This window comes from Pelodiscus sinensis, chromosome 26 (genome assembly GCF_052426305.1).
Source record: "Pelodiscus sinensis isolate ZL-2025 chromosome 26, ASM5242630v1, whole genome shotgun sequence".
In the NCBI taxonomy this organism is placed as follows: domain Eukaryota; kingdom Metazoa; phylum Chordata; order Testudines; family Trionychidae; genus Pelodiscus; species Pelodiscus sinensis.
The window spans coordinates 7,869,467-7,888,863 of record NC_143077.1 but is presented as its reverse complement, the minus strand read 5'-3'; the positions used below and the strand labels follow the sequence as shown (position 1 = coordinate 7,888,863).

General features: G+C 42.6%; 1 protein-coding gene across 11 annotated transcripts in view; it reads right to left on the bottom strand.

Annotated features, from left to right (window-relative positions):
* The window catches only part of ZMYM4 (zinc finger MYM-type containing 4), a 64,861-nt gene that overhangs the window by 7,464 nt on the left and 38,000 nt on the right, over positions 1–19,397 (bottom strand). For 10 of the 11 annotated variants that reach the window (XR_012897631.2, XM_075908937.2, XM_075908941.2 and 7 more), the window contains 12 exons: positions 17,862–18,012; positions 15,050–15,190; positions 12,489–12,526; positions 10,687–10,831; positions 8,000–8,118; positions 6,936–7,107; positions 5,841–5,894; positions 5,571–5,750; positions 4,505–4,599; positions 3,711–3,882; positions 1,805–1,956; positions 461–572 (listed from right to left, as the gene is read on the bottom strand). Coding sequence is in view for 10 of the 11 variants with exons in the window: in XM_075908937.2 (XP_075765052.2) it covers positions 461–572; positions 1,805–1,956; positions 3,711–3,882; positions 4,505–4,599; positions 5,571–5,750; positions 5,841–5,894; positions 6,936–7,107; positions 8,000–8,118; positions 10,687–10,831; positions 12,489–12,526; positions 15,050–15,190; positions 17,862–18,012 (1,531 nt within the window). In the remaining variant the exon portion in view is untranslated. The remainder of the gene's footprint in view (positions 1–460; positions 573–1,804; positions 1,957–3,710; positions 3,883–4,504; positions 4,600–5,570; positions 5,751–5,840; positions 5,895–6,935; positions 7,108–7,999; positions 8,119–10,686; positions 10,832–12,488; positions 12,527–15,049; positions 15,191–17,861; positions 18,013–19,397) is intronic. The other variant, XM_075908944.2, reaches the window with a different exon arrangement.

The following is a 19,397-nucleotide window of genomic DNA, read 5'->3' as shown; positions in this document are numbered from 1 at the left end:
GAATCTCTCTATCCCGGCACTCTCTGGTCCAGCAACACCCATGATCCAGCATGATTTTAGTTAGCCAGATGTTCGCTTGTCAGGGTGTGGCCAAGTGTTCCATGTCCCATAAAGTTTGTTAACAGTCAGCAGTCCTGGCTCTAAGTGTTCTGTGCTAGAATTTAGCTCTAATTTACCCCGAATGTCTTCTAAGAGCCCAGTAAGCAGTGGGAGTGTTGGAAATGATGCTAGACAATATTGACCTCCCCTGGTTCAGCAAATTCTCTGGTTCAACCCCAGTCAGGTCCCAAGGGTGCCGGACTAGGGAGGTTCAACCTGTAATTCGATTTTGCTGTTCTTTCACCATAGCACTCTTGAGTATATAAGGAGCAACCTTGAGAACACATTAATTTACAAAGATAGGTTTCACTGTCATGCATGTATATAAATATTACACAATATGAAAAAATAATTGTCCTACCATTTGGAAGTATTGTAGGTTCCCAGATTTTCAATAGTTTTGTAAGTTCAATCATAAACCTGGAATAGGGCTCGGTAAAAATGTTATCTATTCTACCGTTCTCAAACAGGTACTACAAGAGAGAAGAAAGGAAGATACATAATTCAAAGTTACATAGAAAAGCACTGACAGGTTATGGGGTATCAGATTTATTTTGGCGCTCTCCTATTTCTCTTTTCCTCCCTTTTACCATTAAAGAATGCAATTCCAAGAGAGTTAGGTTCCATAGCATTTTACTGGCACGTATGATATTAAACACAGGGGCTGGGACCTTTTTTATTAAATAGGAGATGCAGGCAGGAAACAATGTTCCAAACTAGAAAATTCACCATCCTCAAACACAACAAAATACATTCCCAATTATGTCTCTGTCTACGGGTGCCATTGTGATCACCCTAGCACCTTTATAATCAACTCGGCTTAAATATGCTACTATAGGAACTCTTGCAAATACAGATAGTGCTTAATATAAGCATACAAAGGCCACAACAACAGACTTATTATTATGTCACAGGCAGGCTTGTTTTGTACATGCTTGGGGGAAAAGTTCAATCTTCATCATGAATGTATAGTCTTTTAATGGCTAAATGGATTAGTATAAAAACATTCAACTGTGCCCTGGGGGAAAAAAAGGTTAGCTTGAAAAAAAAAAATGCAACACAAAGAAATTTGGGCTCTTCCTGGATGCCTAGTTATAGGCAAACCAAACTTATAGCTCTCTTCCATTTTGTTAAGCATGTCTGGTGAAAAAAAGTTAAGGTGACAAGTCAACAACCAAACAAATGAGATTTAATGCCAGCAAAAGCATTGGATCCCCAAATCTCTGAATGGTTACTGTAGAAAATGAATAAATATGCAACCGAAGGAAAAACTGGCACCATGTTGAACTGAGTCAGTTTGAATTTTAAAGAACTGGTCATTCCAGCTTACAGTAAGCAAGCAGGCCACAACAACTTGTTACGCTTTTTGTCCTGATTGGTTAATTCTAATTTTATTGTTCTCATTATATTATTTCTGTAAGTGGTATCTCTGAGATGAGTAACTGCCGAGCAGAGGCAGCCCAAAATGATTTCCAGATATGCATGTTAGAAGGGTGTTCCTTAACCACTCATGAGAGAGCCTACACTTGCTGCCAGACACAGGTTTTAGATCTGTGTGTGAGATGTTGAGAATAAAGTCTTAAAAATGGGGTATCCAAGTGGCTCACATTTCCAAAATAAACTCCCAAAAGCTACCCAGTTCTATGACACTACATTAAATAACCTTTTTTTGCACTTTCGGCACAGCAGTAGTTCAGTATGTTACCTGCTGAATTCCAAGGCACAAGTATAAGATGCTATCAGGATCATATTTTTCACCATTTGGTCTCCGCACCTCCTGGATAAACTGGCACAAGCCAAAACTCAGTTCAGCGAAAGTGCATGCAAGAATATCCTCCTTGAGCTTCACAGGCCGAACTGTGAGGAACAGAAGCACAAGGGACATAAGATTCCCTTCCACAAGCAAGTCCTTCTGCAGGCCCCAGTCCCTTACATCACATGAGCCGAGAAGTTACAACATCCATCTGTGACACAAAACTCAACTCACACCTTAAAAATAACAACTCACCTTCCCATTTGTTAGTTAATTATGAAGCTTAGTTATTTTTTTCTGGATATTTAATAATATAACCTTAACCACCACCATACATAATGAATACAAATGTTAACTGAATAAAAAAGTTGGTTCTTAAAATTAAATGAGACTGTACAGTAGTGCATTCACTGAACTCATGAAATAGTGACACTGTAGGTTTCATTAATCAATTTCTTTTCTATAGCTGAACTCAGGGGAATCTCAAGTGGGAGAATGATCTTGAGAATTTCCTAGTAGCTCTGGACATTAATTCATTGGGTACAGCATGTTTGACTTCATAAATGGAGGAAGAAATCAAGAGTTTAAAGGGCCCAGAATCTGGAGAGCTGGAAGAAGAGAAAATATAAGGGTTGGTTCCAGAACAAGTAGTTAGAGAACTCTGAGTGAATGTACTGGGCCTGCTCATCCCACAAATAAGTTGCTTCTTCAGACTAGAGAGGAAGCCTTTGTGGGGTAAATCCGGGTATGGAGATGGTGCCTGAGAGTATGCAAGAAAATAAGTGGAGTTTCCTCATCCGCAAAAACAGGGCAGACAAACTCAATGGTTTGCATTTCTGTGGGGACTTATCCCAATGGTTTACACATAACAAAAACAATTTCAAAAGGGCATGCAGGAAGCATTCCTAATCGAAAGATTTTCCTCTTGGATCTTTCTTACACAAGCCCCTCGCTTTTTTTGGGGGGGGGGGAGGAAGGACAGAAAGTTTAGAATACTTTTGGGGAAATAAAAACAGTTAGGTCGCTGCAACCAAACCAATTCACAACTCCAAGCTACACATTTTCAGTTGGCCTCAGAAAACATGCCCAGAAAACGCTTGGTCTACTCCTAAGGGGTCAGACTACAAATGAGAAAGAGAAAAGCAGTGGCACTTAACTCAGACTCTGACAGAATCCCTGAATTACTGGATGCTACTGCTAAAAATTATTACCAGTGAAAAACAAGGTTGACATGTCAGCTATCATTCTTAGACTCTAAAGTCAGCATATCAATGGTATGAAAGGATCAGTTCATGTCCTTCTGAGCTAATTTCAGGTGGGCTGTAAGATGGCATTGAGACACATTTGGAAGATTTTCCGTGCAACAATAAGGGGGCAAGAAATAAAGGGCTCGATTCTTCACTTCATCATTCACTTAAAAACTAGTGAAGAGTTATAAAATTACAGATGGTAACAACACAAGGTTCAATACAGACGCCTGCTCTACGCTAGCTCAGTCAGAACCCTGCACCTTTATAAACACACCTGTCCTTCAAATCAAGTATCATTTATGCACAACGGACGTTTTTAGGGTTCTGACCAATTGTATTATTTATATTGTTCAACATCCAAACTTCAGTCTGAGTCCTACTTCAATAGGTGACATAAAAGATTAAGAGCAACAAACTGGATGAAGGTTTTTTTTTTTTTTAAATGAATCAGTAGTCATGAAACTTGAGATCTGGTTCCTAAAATCCTTACTCCACTCACAGGGACATGGACTCAGTACCAATGGCACACCTCAAACTCCACCCTGAAAGCAATATCACAATACATGCACACCAAGTAGCAAGTTTTGCTTCAACAGAAACAAGTTTACCTCCAAATTTTAGTTCCCCTGGATCTTCCTGTGCATTCTTCCACTGGACCCAATTCCTCCAGGCATTTACCCCATACATGTACTTCAGTGTCATCCCAGAAACAGAGCAGCCTGGGTAGGAGCCCTGCATAAGATTCCGAGGCTCCACAGAAACTAAGGACTTCTTCCTTCCCTGCAGGAAATCCAAAAAGCTCATGTAACACAGTGTTCAATTATAGACTCCATTTAACCTGATCTCATAGGAAAAGTGCATTACATTTTGACCAACTGGTAAATGCTTGCACACTTGAAGCTCCTTTTATAACAGTGTCTGAGGACTTCACAAAGAGCGGAGAAATATTTAATCTCATTTTAAAGAAGAGAGAACTAAGGCACAGGGAGGTGTTGCACACCCAGCAAATGAATGATGAGCACATGTGTGGCACGCCGGGGGCAGGGGCTGCCCACATGCCCTGCACCAGGGGCCGGCACCACACATGTGCTGCACACTGGGGGGGAAGAAGGCCCAGATGTTTCGGCGGGCACATATAAATGCCCCGGCGGGCGCCATGGTGCCCACAGGCACCACACTGGGGACCACTGCTTTAAATAATACCCCATAAAAAGAACACTGATTCCCCTTAGCAAAAATATTGATTTTTATAGAATAAATATAAAATGTAGATAAAATATTTCCAATCCTGATCTTTGTTTTCTTATTTTGACATTTGTTCAAACTCATAAGAAGTAAACATGTATGCAAAATTAGTACCTTAGATACATGGAGTTTATATGATGGAAGGATGTGCTCTTACCCGTCTTTTCGGCTGTGGGAAACCGTCTCTATGTCTTCGCCTTGCTCGTGAACGTGAGTGGAGACCCAGTCCTTTACTGAGTGGGTCAAATGAATCTAAAGTCAAAACAACATCAGCACAAGTTAATTACATACTTTAACTGGGCCACTGTGAAAAGAGAGTTTGAAACATCACTAAGTCTCTTAAAATTAGAGGTGACATATCTAGATACTCCTATTGCATTACTATTAAATAATTAAGTAGTGGCATTAAGTTGAGAATAGGATGGATGCAGAAGGTCACCAAAAAGGAATTACATAGGAAGATACAGCCAAAAGAGAACCTACTGCAGAAGGTTATACAACAGAAGTTACAGCTATTCGGGCATATCTGCAGAATGAACTACGAGCAAAAAGTTAAGACCCTGGTATTCGGCATAATGGATGGTCCAAATAGGAGAGGCAGACCCCACAGAGAATGGGTAGATGATTTAGTAGTTTGGTGCGGAGCTAGTCTACAGAAACTAAGTCACTCTGCACTGGACAGGGAAAGATGGAAGGAAATGGTGAGGGAAGCATTGGACACCAATGGGCATTGAGCCTATGGTTGTTGTTGATGATGATGAAGTTGCAACAGCAATTTTGGCAATGCTGTCGGCTAAAAGGACGCTCTGACATGGAGGACTCCTGTGTAAGGGACATGAAATTCTCAGGTGGGAGGACAGAGGGGGCCTAATACATTGATGTGCTTCTGTACAAGAAACTGATATCCTTTGTACTCATGAAAATTAAGACACTTCCCTCTCCCCATCAGGACAAATAAGTGACATATTCACAAAGAGTAGAGGAAGAGAAACCATTACTCCCTATCAAATAATCTAAACAATGTTTATTTTCAAGTGTAAGAAAACATGTGCTCTATGTTATAAGGATCAAATATCTCTAATAGAGAAGATGTATTGCAGCTTTAACAACAAGTATTTGTACTGAGTACAAACATATACCCTTTGTGGACAAATTAACCTCTTGCAATAAAGGCAATGCAAGGCTAGTTCCCAGAAAATCATATTCTCATATATAACACAAACCTGAGGGAAAGTCTGCCTCCAGGTCCTGCTCCACATCCCCTTTGGAGAACTGCCTCAGCTCAGGGTCTGGCTCCTGCATGGCACTGGATCGTAAGGCATAGTGATTTAGCTCATCCTCCCAGCTGTGTGGAGTTGATACTGCTTCTGATTCTAGATCTCCACTGTAAGTGCTGCCTTGATCTGAAATTAAGAGGACCACATGCAAAACGTGCCCAAGGGAAATATGATGTATAGTAGGCCCAAAGTCCTCTTTACAAATGAAATACCAACCTTTCTCAAATATCTTGGGGTCCAGGAACAGCTCATGCTCAGATGTTTGGGACCCTAAAAAAAATGGATACAATTAGAATTCTTATGGACATAGAATTGTTTTACTTTATTTAAAGCAGCAGCTGAAATACAGAATTTCTTAGCTCATACAATTGATCCAAAAGGTCAGGAGACCAATTGGTCGATCTTGGGCTAAAAATAGTACAGGCAGGTGCTGTGCAGATTCTGTCCTCCCAACTACAGCTCAACTAATACACCTTAACCTGGGCCCCAGTCATCTAATGGAAAAATAAACCCAAACCCTTCTTCGTTCACACACCATTTTAATTCACATTGCTATTTACTGGGGTATTTGCAAACGAGATTTTTTTTGTCCTTTCACAAGGGGATTCCCTTTCCCCTTCTCCAATCTCTGCTACAGCCCAGTCAATAAAAACTTTGCTTAACCAGACAGCAGGGAAACTCTTTAGTGGCATAACCAGCTATATGTTACAGTTCCTGGTGCATGCTGTCTGAAAAATGCAGAAAGTCCTGGAGCAATAGCTTAACTCCCTTTGGGGGTTTCTTACTGCCAATTCATGCTAGACCCCCAGGATCAGAGATGTTGCCCTCTAACCCCCTATACTTCTTCTGGTCCTGGGATAAGTACAGCTCAACCGACCCAAAGTTCTAGCCCATAAACCCTTACAAAAATCACAAGTGCTACTTTTGAGTCCGAGGGATCAGGACCTGAAATGGGAATCAAGCAGCAACAATGAATGAGCTTTAAAGAATAAAAACAATGTCCTCAAAACAAACAATAAAAAAATACAGATGATAGGATATGGAAGCAAAATTATTTCTAAATGGCCCTGGTGTTTAAGTATTCAAGAAGGCATCCTGGCTTTACACAGGTAACCAAAATCCCTTATGGATTAAGACCATTTTCACTGCATTCGCCCTTGGGAAAATAAAAAAGCAGTTTGCTGATAGGGCAAAAGGAAGACTTATCATAGCATGACACAGGGGCCCTTAGTCCAATGCAGACAAAGCTAACATTTACTCTCATTTCATATGAATGCTTCCTTTAGTGTCCTTTTGAAAATGATCACATACCTCCATGAGAGTGCGTTTTTTCCTTCTCTTCATCTTCTGCAATCATTTCTGCCATTTGAAGGAGATCAGCCTCAAACGGATTTGTGGGAATCTTCTCTTTGATGTCCTGAATAGTCTCTATGATCTTGTCGGCATTGTCCAGAGTCGTTGGGATAAGCATGGGAACTGGTACCTAGATACACACAGGAAAGTTCAGATTTCTGAGCAGTGACTTGTTTTGTAGCAAATGAAGCAGTTTTTTGCATACCAAATGTATTAAAGAGAACCCAACTATTTTTCTTCCTCTGGCTTAGACTAATGGGGCCACACAGATAATCTGCAGATTGGACAACTCGCTGCATCTCTGCAGTAACCTGAAGGATTCCTCTTATTCTCTCTGCCACCTTCCCCGACTGGCCAGCTTTATGACCCCTCCAATTTTTAAGATCCTGAATATTGACCAAAAATCAATCAAGCAGAACAGGATTGGATGGGATTCCCTCCCAACCCCTTCAAGAGTTCCATAACTGACAGATCTGAGTGCTACAAGAGCTCCATGTCAGAACATATCACCAGCCTCAAATCCCTGGGACCAAGAAAACAGGCTTTGAATAGGAACCCAAGAGTCTCATACTAGATTAGCCCGTGCTAACTTTTTTCCTAAAAGGAGGTCTGTTCTCTGAACTTACATTGCCAGAGATTTTGAAAGCTCCCTGGGAGAGTAGCAGAAATGCTACATCATTAGGTATTCATCTACAAAGAGAAACTCAGTCTGAAGATTTCAGAAATTTTTCTTCAATTTAAATCTTTTGATGATAAAGTTGGGATCTCTGAGTTATAATTTAAAGGTACAACATCAGAGGAGCTTTTGGAGGACGGGTATTCAATTTTAAGTGACCTCTAAGGCAACGTGACATGACTGTTGCTCTTGCAACCATCTTTTCTCCTGAATACTACCTCCTGGGATGTGTTTAGACAAAGTAAGAACAAATATAACCCACACTGCTCTTTGGTCTAGCGAGACCCAACTTTAAACTGTAGGGCACAGAACCACAACATGTCAGACGAGCTGAAGGGTAGCTTACCGGCACTGGGACCCCAAGTGGAACTGGCGTATACTGGGTGAAGAGGTGAAGGGGCACTGGCACAAACACTGGTACAGGAACAGGCACCACAAGGATTTGGGGTCGAACTTCATTTTCCTCTGACATATTTGAAAAAATAAAAATTGTTTTGGATCCCAGAGGCAGAGGTGAGTATGACACTCAGGAATATCTCAGAGTGATCCCAGGAAAATTATTATTAACTTCATTAACAGTGACTTGTGCTTGTAACTACCCATGCACAACCTTGTACGTTCATCCCAGTGCACACACTCCTGTTCCTAGCTCTTAGTAGATAATAAAAAGGCAGATCTACCTAATACAGGACAGGCTTCCTGTGAAGACAGATACATACATTTATCACAGAAAGTCAAGAGCTCTGACTTAGGCCACTCTTCACTGGACTAGCTCTCACCCCCTTTGTATGGCAAGGGCTAAATACTGGTCCCAAAGGGTTAAATGGGAGTTTTGCAATTAATTTCACTCAAATTGGAATGGGGCACTAAAAAGTTTAGACCAGGGCTACTCATCATGCGGCATGGCCCTCAGCCTGTTTATTTGTGGCCTGTGGTGCAGTTTGGATTCATGTGGAGCTCAAGATGAAGCTTGCTGGTGGGAGCCAAAACAAAAAAGTAGTCAATATAATGGTCTTCTGTAGATATGTGTTTTAGTAATTAAATTCCTAGACTGTCATTGCTCATTAAAAGTGCTGTCGGGTGTAAATATTGCATTTTGTTCATATCAGCAGAACTGACTTAAATGGGGCCTGCGTGTTGTGTAGTCTTGCCTTAATCTTTGTTTCATGCCCATCAGTGTGAAAGAAGCTATTTGCATATATTTACATATATTTTTGCATGTATATGCAACCACGCTTAAGTTGCTGCCCTCCACATGTACTGAGAGAATCATTTTTGTCCCTGGGGCTTCCAAAGTTGAGTGGTCCTGGTTTAGATCAACTATTTGGAAAGGATGCCAAATCTGTGCCACTGTCTGCATCAATAAAAAGCCAGCATGTTTATTTTTAAAATGCATCTGCACATGCCAAGTAGATTGTTCCATATCCAATTACATAATGGATAACCCACCCATGTTGAGTCTGAAGCTCCACTCTTAGCAAATCCCCTGCATATTACTTGCAAGTGACATCTAATTTTAGTGCTGGTATTAGAAACTGTTAGGAGTAAAATTCAGACATAAAAAATATTGTGACTATATACACCAGGGATGGGGAGCCTATGGCTTATGGGCCCAAGCCAGCCCATTGCTAAATTTCATCCAGCCCATGGCCCCCTGAGACCTTCTCTCAGGACTCGAGCCATGAGCACTAGCTGGAAGTCCTGAGCCTCGCACAGGTGTGTGGAAATTTTTGGGATTGGTCCTGCCTTGGGCAGGAGGCTGGACTTGATGACCTCCTGAGGTCTCTTCCAGCTCTATGATTCTATTAAATTAAGGGTGTGTGTGTGGGGGGGGGGGGGGGGGGGTGCTTAGGTTTTGTGTGGGTTCTGGCTGCTGCCAGTCCCCTGCACTGGGCTCTGCCGCAGGCCCCCAGTTGTGGTTCCAGTCTCAGCCCCCTTACCTAGTCTACATTCTTTTACCTTCCACCCCATCCAAAGCCAAGGTCCAGTCTTGGCCCCAACTTTGGGGAGAGGGGGCATGGACAGAGGTAATGGGGGTACCAAGTAAATAGTTTGGGGACCATTGGCTTTCAGCATGCCCACTGTAAAAATTGTTCCAGCACCTCTTCCTCCATGGACCCCCAGAGAATTGGTGCTATGAACAGTGGCTCATCCCACTGCAGGGGAAACACTGAGCTTCTGTGCTCTCCCCCCTCACCCAGCAGGTGAGTGGCCCCCAACTGATTTTTTCTGTTAGTCGATGTTCCCCACCACTATAGACACGAGTAACGAGGGAGAAATAGGTATTTCATACGCTCCTCTGTATATTAGAAGAAAGATGATTTCAGTGAGTACTAGACTGTTATGATTTTATGTCGTGCTCAAATTGGAAGCCAAAAACTCCTTAATTCTAATTCGAAAGTGACATAAGCTCCCTCTGTAGCCTTGAGCATGTTACTTGTCCTCCCTGTTTCACTTTCTATATCTGTAACCTGACAGTACCTTTGTGAAAGTTAGAGTTGATTCCAAAATGCACTCCACGTGCAGCTTTCATAAACTTTAAGGAACGGAAATTGAGACCAAGTCTTACATAGTTAAAATGCAACAGGATACATAAGAGCACTAAGCAATCAAGCAGAACTTTTTCTTTTTTTTTAAATATATTCTTGTCACACATAGGGTGTATCTAGACTACATGGCTCCATCGATGGAGCCATGTAAATTAGTTTATGCGGCATAGTCAAAGAAGCGGGGATTTAAATAATCCCCGCTTCATTAAAATAAACATGGTTTCACGAGGCATACCAGAGCGGTCGACAAAGGCTTCCCTTGTTGACTGCACTGAGTCTAGACTCAGTTTATTTTAATGAAGCGGGGATTATTTAAATTCCCGCTTCTTTGACTATGCTGAATAAACTAATTTACATGGCTCTGTCGACGGAGCCATGTAGTCTAGACACATCCATAGTGTTACTCATTTATCTGTAAATCAGGCCTTTACCTTTTTTTTTTTTTTTTTTTTTTTGTAATTAAAGAAGGCACTCTCATACATACCCGTCTGGCATTCTTTATTCTGGGTATGCGGCTTGCAAGATGTGGCCTTGGTCTGGGTGATCGGCTTGCACAATAATGCTTTGTTTTTTAAAAGTCTCGGCGGTTGTGATGGTGGTAGTTTCAGGGCATCTGTCTGAGTACTGGCCTGGTTTAAAAGAGAAAAGAAATTATGTCAAGGTCAGTATCTCTAGTTATGGTATTTTGTCACAATATGAGATACAAGCCTCCCACATGTCATTTAAAATTTGACATGCAATATGCTTTGCTGTTCAAGTGTGATCAGCACATAAAAATAGCAAAAATGGTATCTTATTTGCTCCTCATGTGACTTCACTCTCTCTCATTTCTGTCAGTGAAGCAAAGTGTATTTTTATTTACAGGCAGTCCCTGGGTTACATGGATCCGACTTACATTGGATCCCAACTTACAAACGGGGTGAGGCAACCCCACACTAGCTGCTTTCCCCAGCAGACCAGGGAGATACGAAGCTAGCGCCCCCCCCCTTCCCCCCAGGAGACATGGGAGATGCGGAGCGGCTTCTCAGCAGACACCTCAGCTTGAGAATAAAGGACTGAGGGAAGTGAGGTGTGGGGGTATGTCTATGTGGGGGTATGTGGGGGAGTTGCAAATGAAGCCCGGGATTTGAATTTCCCGGGCTTCATTTGCATATTGCCGGGCGCCGCCATTTTTAAATGTCCGCTAGTGCAGACTCTGTGCCCCGCGACTACGCGCAGCATGGACTAGGTAGTTTGGATTAGGCTTCCTATTCTGAACTACCGCTACTCCTCGTGAAGCCTAATCCGAACTACCTAGTCCGTGCTGCGTGTAGCCGCGGGGCACGGAGTCCGCACTAGCGGACATTTAGAAATGGCGGCGCCCGGCAATATGCAAATGAAGCCCGGGAAATTCAAATCCCGGGCTTCATTTGCAACTCTGGTTGCCTACATTACCACCCTAGTTCGAACTAGGGTGGTAGTGTAGACATACCCAGAGAGAATAAAACTGAGCTCTGGAGAAATGTTTGACTAGAGTTTCCCCTACAATATGTACCAGTTCCAACTTACATACAAATTCAACTTAAGAACAAACCTACAGTCCCTATCTTGTACGTAACCCGGGGACTGCCTGTATTACTGTCAACACTGTGGGGAATAAACCTGCAAGAATGTGTCTGGTTTTAGATAACAAATAATGTTGGCTACATTCTGATTCTGAAACCTCAACTGTTTAACAAATATCTAAGACTCCGAATGAACACAGCTTAGTTTTCAGATGCCACGTGGGGAATACAATTAGAAATATCCCCTCAACTAGGCAAACGAATGTGAAGTCACTACAAGGGAAAATATATAAAAGTAGAACATGCCAACCATGTCAAATTTGGGATCACTTTTTGACAGTAAGCAGACTGACTAGTTTTGCTCCTAATTTCCTGCAAATTATGCTGAATTGCTCTCTTTCTTTCATCATCTATTCTAACAGCATAATCAGATTACAATAGAAACTCCACATTTGCATTCATGTGCATATTGTGGTTTAGAACATCATACCATCAGTTTACCAGTGTACATCAGAAGGAAGACTTATGTACAGTACAAATTTTAGCTATTGATGAAGGTTATCAGCAAGCTGGATGTATTTTAAATCTCAGCCACCGTCAGAAAAAAAAAATGAGCTGAAATAACTGCTGCAATGTAACATATGTAACAGAGGTATTCAATGTTTGGATAATATTTGTAACAAATCAGTATGTCTGAAGAAAGCAGAGGGGGAGGGTGGAAGGGTTGTTTTACAAAACTTACATCTCCAATGATCTTTGCTGTCACAGTAGGAACTGCACCTGTTAATAAGAACAACATCAACTTAATTTCTGTATTGCCTAACAGTGGTCACTAAACATTAGATCGGGATCGACTGGTAGATCTTGGAGCCTCTGACAGGTGATCCTGACTGGTTTGGCCAAGAGGCTGTCAAGCACAGCACAGCAGCTACCTCTCCCCCCACTGCTGTGCATCTCCTGCCCTTTGCCTTGGTGCTGCCTCCCCCTTCCAGGAGCCTCCTGCTTGCTGTGCAGGGCAAGGAAGGGAGAGGAGGGGGCGCTGATGTCAGGGTTCCCCCCTCCCACCCTGTATTCTATCTCCACAGATGGAATGGCGGAGGGGGGGGGGTACAACAGGGCTTGAGATAGAGGGAGTTTGCTGGTTGCTTTTGAGAGTGATGCAGGGCCAAGGCAGGGGTGAGCCTGCCTTAGCCCCACTGCACCATCCAGGAGCCACCTGTGGTAAGCAGTGTCCAGCTGCTGCCAGCTCCAAACCCCTGCCCCAGTTATGTACCCCCAAGCCCCTGCCCTAGCCCTGAGCCCCCCTGGACCCAAACTCTCTCCCTGAACCCTGAACCCTGCACCCTTGAACCCCCTCTTACACCCCAATTCCCTGCCCCAGGCTTGTTCAGAGCATCGCTACCACTCCAAATCTTTTAGCCAAAGGCCAGATCCTGTGCCCCAAGCCTCTGCCCCTGCCTGGTGAAAAGGAGGGAGGATGGGGGAGGGAGGGAGGATGGAGTGAACAGAGGCAGGGCCTCAGAGACAACACATGAAGGAGGCAAGGCAAGGGTATTTGGGTCTGAGGTAGATCCTGGATTGCACTTAAAAGTGATCTCATGCTTAAAAAGGTTGGAGATCCCTAGCCTAACAGTAAGGACCTAATCCTACATAAGTATAAATTCCCATTGGGCCCAATTCTCTGCTAATTTCATTAACATTTCATTGCAGTTATTTGCACCCATGCAAAGTGAACGTGAAACTGTTGCCATTTTAATTTGGTGACATTTTACATTCATTCTGCAGTGGTATAAGTGAAAAACAAAGAACTAGGACTGTTGACTTCAACAGTAGCAGGACATCTATAAAAAGGGGAATAAGAACAACCCAGGAAACTACAGACTGGTCAGTTTAACGTCTGTCCCAGGGAAGATAATGGAGCAGGTAATTAAGGAAATCATATGCAAACAGTTGGAAGGTAATAAAGTGATAGGGAATAGCCAGCATGGGTTTGTGAAGAACAAGTCATGCCAAACTAATCTGATAGCTTTCTTTGATAGGATAACGAGCCTTGTGGATAAGGGAGAAGCGGTGGATGTCATATACCTAGACTTTAGTAAGGCATTTGATACGGTCTCGCATGATATTCTTATTGATAAACTAGGCAAATATAATTTAGATAGGGCCACGATAAGGTGGGTGCATAATTGGCTGGATAACCGTAGTCAGAGAGTTGTTGTTAACGGTTCTAAATCCTGCTGGAAAGGGATAACAAGTGGAGTTCCTCAAGGGTCTGTTTTGGGACCCATACTGTTCAATATCTTCATCAATGACTTAGATATTGGGATAGAGAGTACGCTTATTAAGTTTGCAGATGATAACAAACTGGGTGGGGTTGCAACTTCTTTGGAGGATAGGGACATAATTCAAAATGACCTTAGCAAGTTAGAGAAATGGTCAGAGGTAAACAGAAATAAAGAGAAATGCAAAGTGCTCCACTTAGGAAGGAACAATCAGTTCCATACATACAAGATGGGAAGCGACTGTCTAGGAAGGAGCATGGCAGAAAGGGATCTAGGGGTCATAGTGGACCACAAGTTGAATATGAGTCAACAGTGTGATGCTGTTGCAAAAAAAGCAAATATGATTCTAGGTTGTATCAACAGGTGTGTTGTAAGCAAAACTCGTGAAGTCATTCTGCCGCTCTACTCTGCACTAGTTAGGCCTCAGCTGGAGTACTGTGTCCAGTTCTGGGCGCCACATTTCAAGAAAGATGTGGAGAAATTGGAAAGGGTACAGAGAAGAGCGACAAGAATGATTAAAGGTCTAGAGAACATGACCTATGAAGCCAGGCTTCATGAACTGGGTTTGTTTAGTTTGGAAAAAAGAAGATTAAGGGGGGACATGATAGCGGTTTTCAAATATCTAAGAGGGTGTCACAAGGAAGAAGGAGAAAATTTGTTCCTCTTGGTTTCTGAGGACAGGACAAGGAGTAATGGGCTTAAAGTGCAGCAGGGGAGGTTTAGATTGGACATTAGGAAAAAATACCTAACTGTCAGGGTGGTCAAATATTGGAATAAATTGCCAAGGGAGGTGGTGGAATCTCCCTCTCTGGAGATATTTAAGAACAGGTTAGATAGACATCTGTCAGGGATGGTGTAGACGGAGCTTGGTCCTGCCTTGAGGGCGGGGGGCTGGACTCGATGACCTCTTGAGGTCCCTTCCAGTCCTATGATTCTATGATGCTACATATCAGATCTATGAGCAACCAAAATACATAATTTCAAAGTATTTACATTGTGGGTTTGTACTGAGAAATCCTACCTTGTAAGACGTTGTTGGAGTTAACTGTGGGCTGGGCAGCAGGCGCACTTGCTAGGGATACCACGTTGGCTATAACTGGAGTGGAATCCTTCCTTAGAGAAGGAGGGCCTGATGAAGAAGTTGGTGCCATGGAAAGATTTGCTGTTTAGAATGAGCAGAAGAAAGATAATGTAAGCATTAATATTACTATTAACTGGTGTAACATATTATGCAAGACCCACCCTCCACTCCAATACATACACAACTTTTTACTATAAGTGAGTAAGTGTCAACTGCAGGTTTTCAATTTAAATTAAAAAAAAAAATCTGTTTCTTTAAATTACATATGCAAACCATGCTACCCAGTCAGTGGGATATGTCAGGAGTTCATCACAGCACGAAAAGGCCTTTGCATTTGTATTATTTTGTATTATGATGTTTTATTACATAAGTGCCCAGAGGCCAACTGAGAATGGGATTCATCTGTGCTAGGCACTGCACAAAACAGTGGTATAAGAGATCACGCATGCCCCAAAAACCTTACAATTGAAATAACTCAGGTGCATTGTAACACTGTCTTACAAGACTCTTCACTGCCAAAAGTTTGTTTAGGTCTTTGACATTCATAATCCCCACATCTACCATATTTCACCAGAGGTACTGTTCCCTGCAGTCTCAGGTACTATTCCAAACACAGGGCTACATGTTCAAAAGTGTTGCACACCTGTAGCGTATCAGTTTCAGATAAAGTTGCAGGAATGTCTAACTTTTGCAAATCAGGGCCCTGATACAGATCACTACCTTTGCCATTTAAAACACACACTAACTGAGAAACTTTACATTAGACCAGGGCTGTGTCTACACTGGGCCACTTATTCCGGAAAATCAGCTGCTTTTCTGGAATAAGCTGCGAGCTGTCTACACTGGCCCTTGAATTTCCGGAAAAGCAACGACGCTCTACTGTACAAAATCAGCCACTATTCCGGAAAAGCTACGCTGCTCCCGCTCAGGCATAAGTCCTTATTCCGGAACACTGTTCCGGAAAAGGGCCAGTGTAGACAGCCCAGTAGTCTTTTCCGGAAAAAAGCCCCGATCGCGAAAATGACGATCGGGGCTCTTTTCTGGAAAAGCGCGTCTACATTGGCCACAGATGCTTTTCTGGAAAAGCAGCCTGCCAATGTAGACGCTCCTTTTCCGGAAAAACTGAAAACGGAATAGTATTCCGTTTTAAGCAGATCCGGAAATTCATGCCAGTGTAGACACAGCCCAGGAGTGTCAAATGTTTTAGTAACGGCAGGTGTATAAATTAATTACCCTCAATCCATAGCAAAAGCCCCTCTACTATCAACAGGAGATGTGCACAAGGATCAAGGGTAGAATCTGGCCTGGAAGCATACCATACACTTTAATACTATTGTTTGGTGAGTAACTTACTGTGTTGCACTTGCTATCATTCACTGGCAGAATATGCCCCTCTTTTAGAGGACTACTATTTCTTCCCTTTCTCTTCCTTCCTTCCTCTCCTCTAACACTTCATTACTACTTACAATTCCTATTCCTTTAGGGTGAACCTCCACCCTCCTTCCCAGTTCATCTGCTCAAACAATCAGTGAGGAAAAGCTACACCTTACATCAAGTTAAAACACTAGTACTTTGAGTCAACAACACCTAAGGAGACTGGAGCACAGAGACATTGTTTCAAAATGTCTATACATTTGGGAAAACAACCCCTCATTGGTTAAACAGTATTCACATTTGAAGTGTGTTAGTACCCTTCCTCTCTAACTGCTATCCTATGATCCTTATCTGCTTCTTTTAACTATCCAAATTTTAGGTGCTTACTGATTACCAGTTCTGTCTATTTAGTTTTCCCTTTGATATTTTCATACCCTCTGCTCCTTGTTTCCCACCCCTTTCCATTTTTTCCCCTTCCCCCCTCTCCCTATTTATTTTGGATCTGAACATCCTAAACTCAAAACTCCGGTCATCTGAAGAAGTGGGCTGTGCCCACGAAAGCTCATGATACCATCTACATGTTTTGAAGTCTATAAAGTGCTACCAGACCATTTGTTGTTTTTTAAGTTTATCCTGTACAGACTAACTCAGCTACCCCCTGACGCTTCTTCACATTTGAAAGTTTGTCTTCACAATCAAGAAGCTTACAATTTTTTTGTAATGAATGCTTAAATTCTGCCAAATGTGATGATGCTACATGGATCGCTTTAAGAAAACCTGGTGCCTGACATCTCCACAACAGTTATTATTCTAATCAAATGTGCTTCCACAAACAGTGACTCTCAAATGTAATTTTAAATTTGTCTCATTTTCTCCATGTTGAGCATTTGTATCCACTTAACATACCAATAAATCTTGTTTCTCTGCTATAGAGGATTAAAATAATCAGAGGCAGAACAGCCCTATATCGGTGTTTCTCAGCCTGGATTTGGAGGGATCATAAGTGCAGGGCTTGCATTAGAGGGAATCAGGAAAGGGCAACTGCCCATGAAACTAATTTATAGGCTTCAGCCCTGGGCAGCAGAGCTCAGGATACAGCTTAGTAGAGGAATCACAATTTTTTTAAGCCCAAAGGGGGTTGCCAGCAAAAAAAGGTTGATAAACATTGCCCTGTATCTAGAATCCTAGAGTTAGAAGAGACTGCAAGAGTCTAGTCTAATCTCCTGCCAAGATGCTAGTCCACTGGCCAGTCTCTCAGTAGGAGGCAGTATGTTATATTATTTATATAAAGGTCCACCGAGTTTTCCACGAAATGGTCATCCTACATTATCCAGAGCAATGGTTCTGTTTTTATGTTCTAATTCACATCCTATTTTACCTGTGTTGTTCTGAGGTGGGGGTTCAGACACAGTTTGCTGATTACAGAACATCAAAATACAAAGCAGGTTGCAAAAATGTTTGATCTCCCCTTGCCATTTCATAGACTCACTGAGTTTACCTTGTCTCTTACAACCATCACACTTTGCCATCTAAAAAAAAAACAGCATGGGAAAAAATTAAACACACTCAAATATCAGGATAACAAGGATTGCATGTAAGTGACTCCCTTCCCATGTAGCTCCAAATAAACCTTTCAGCTTATATGCTGGCACTTTTAGAATAGCTGCAACATTTATTGGCACCACCACATCAGGATTCTGTGTGGTACCTGGAAAACATTCTGTTTACTGTTATCCCCGCGCCGGGTTGCCAGATTCCGCTGGTTTCCATCTGCATGGCTTTTTTCCTACCGGTTTTACTAAAGTGACACTCACCTAAGGCAAAGACACATGACATGAGGGGTGTGCATGACATGAGGGGTGTGCTGATTGCATACATCACTGACTATGAGAGCAATGTGCTCCAATCAAAGCACTGCTATAGTTCAATTGGCACACCCCACAAATTCTAAGTGAGTAAGCACAGTTAGCAGAACTACCCTATTCCAGGAGACCATCTTGGTTACAACAATCTTGCGGCCCACTGAGATGAAGGAGGGACAATCATATGGCCCATTCACTAGCTTAGGTTGCCCAAAGCTTGCCTAAGGAATGAAAATGTAAGATTGTATTTTCCCATGAAATTCCTTTATATATACAACCGGTGTTCACAACTTGTATTTTTGTGGGGCAGGGGGCATTCAAAGGCACAAAGGGAACCTGGGCATCCAATTCCCCTTTCTGCCATTGCATATCTTCCCAGCAAAGCCTGGCAGCAACACCGAAAGAGTATTTTAGAATTATAGATGCATAAGTTAGTGAGATGTGCATGCCCAAGACAGACACGGTATGTCTACACTACCCTCCTAATTCGAACTAGGAGGGTAATGTAGGCATACCGCACTTGCAAATGAAGCCCGGGATTTGAATTTCCCGGGCTTCATTTGCATGAAGCCGGCCGGCGCCATTTTTAAATGCTGGACGTTCGAACCCCGTGCTGCGCGGCTACACGCGGCATGGAGTAGCTAGTTCGGATTAGGCTTCCTAATCTGAACTAGCTGTACTCCCCGTGGAATGAGTACAGCTAGTTCGGATTAGGAAGCCTAATCCGAACTAGCTACTCCATGCTGCGTGTAGTCGCGCGGCACGGGGTTCGAACTGCCGGCATTTAAAAATGGCGCCAGCCGGCTTCATGCAAATGAAGCCCGGGAAATTCAAATCCCGGGCTTCATTTGCAAGTGCGGTATGCCTACATTACCCTCCTAGTTCGAATTAGGAGGGTAGTGTAGACATACCCACAGAGAATAACTAGGGCTGAAGAGCCAAATATCTAATTCTGACAGCAAATTCAAAACCACAAAGAGCAATGATTTCTTTTTCATTCAGCTCCCACAGCTATGCAAGACCAGAAGTCTACTGTAGAGTTTCACACAGCT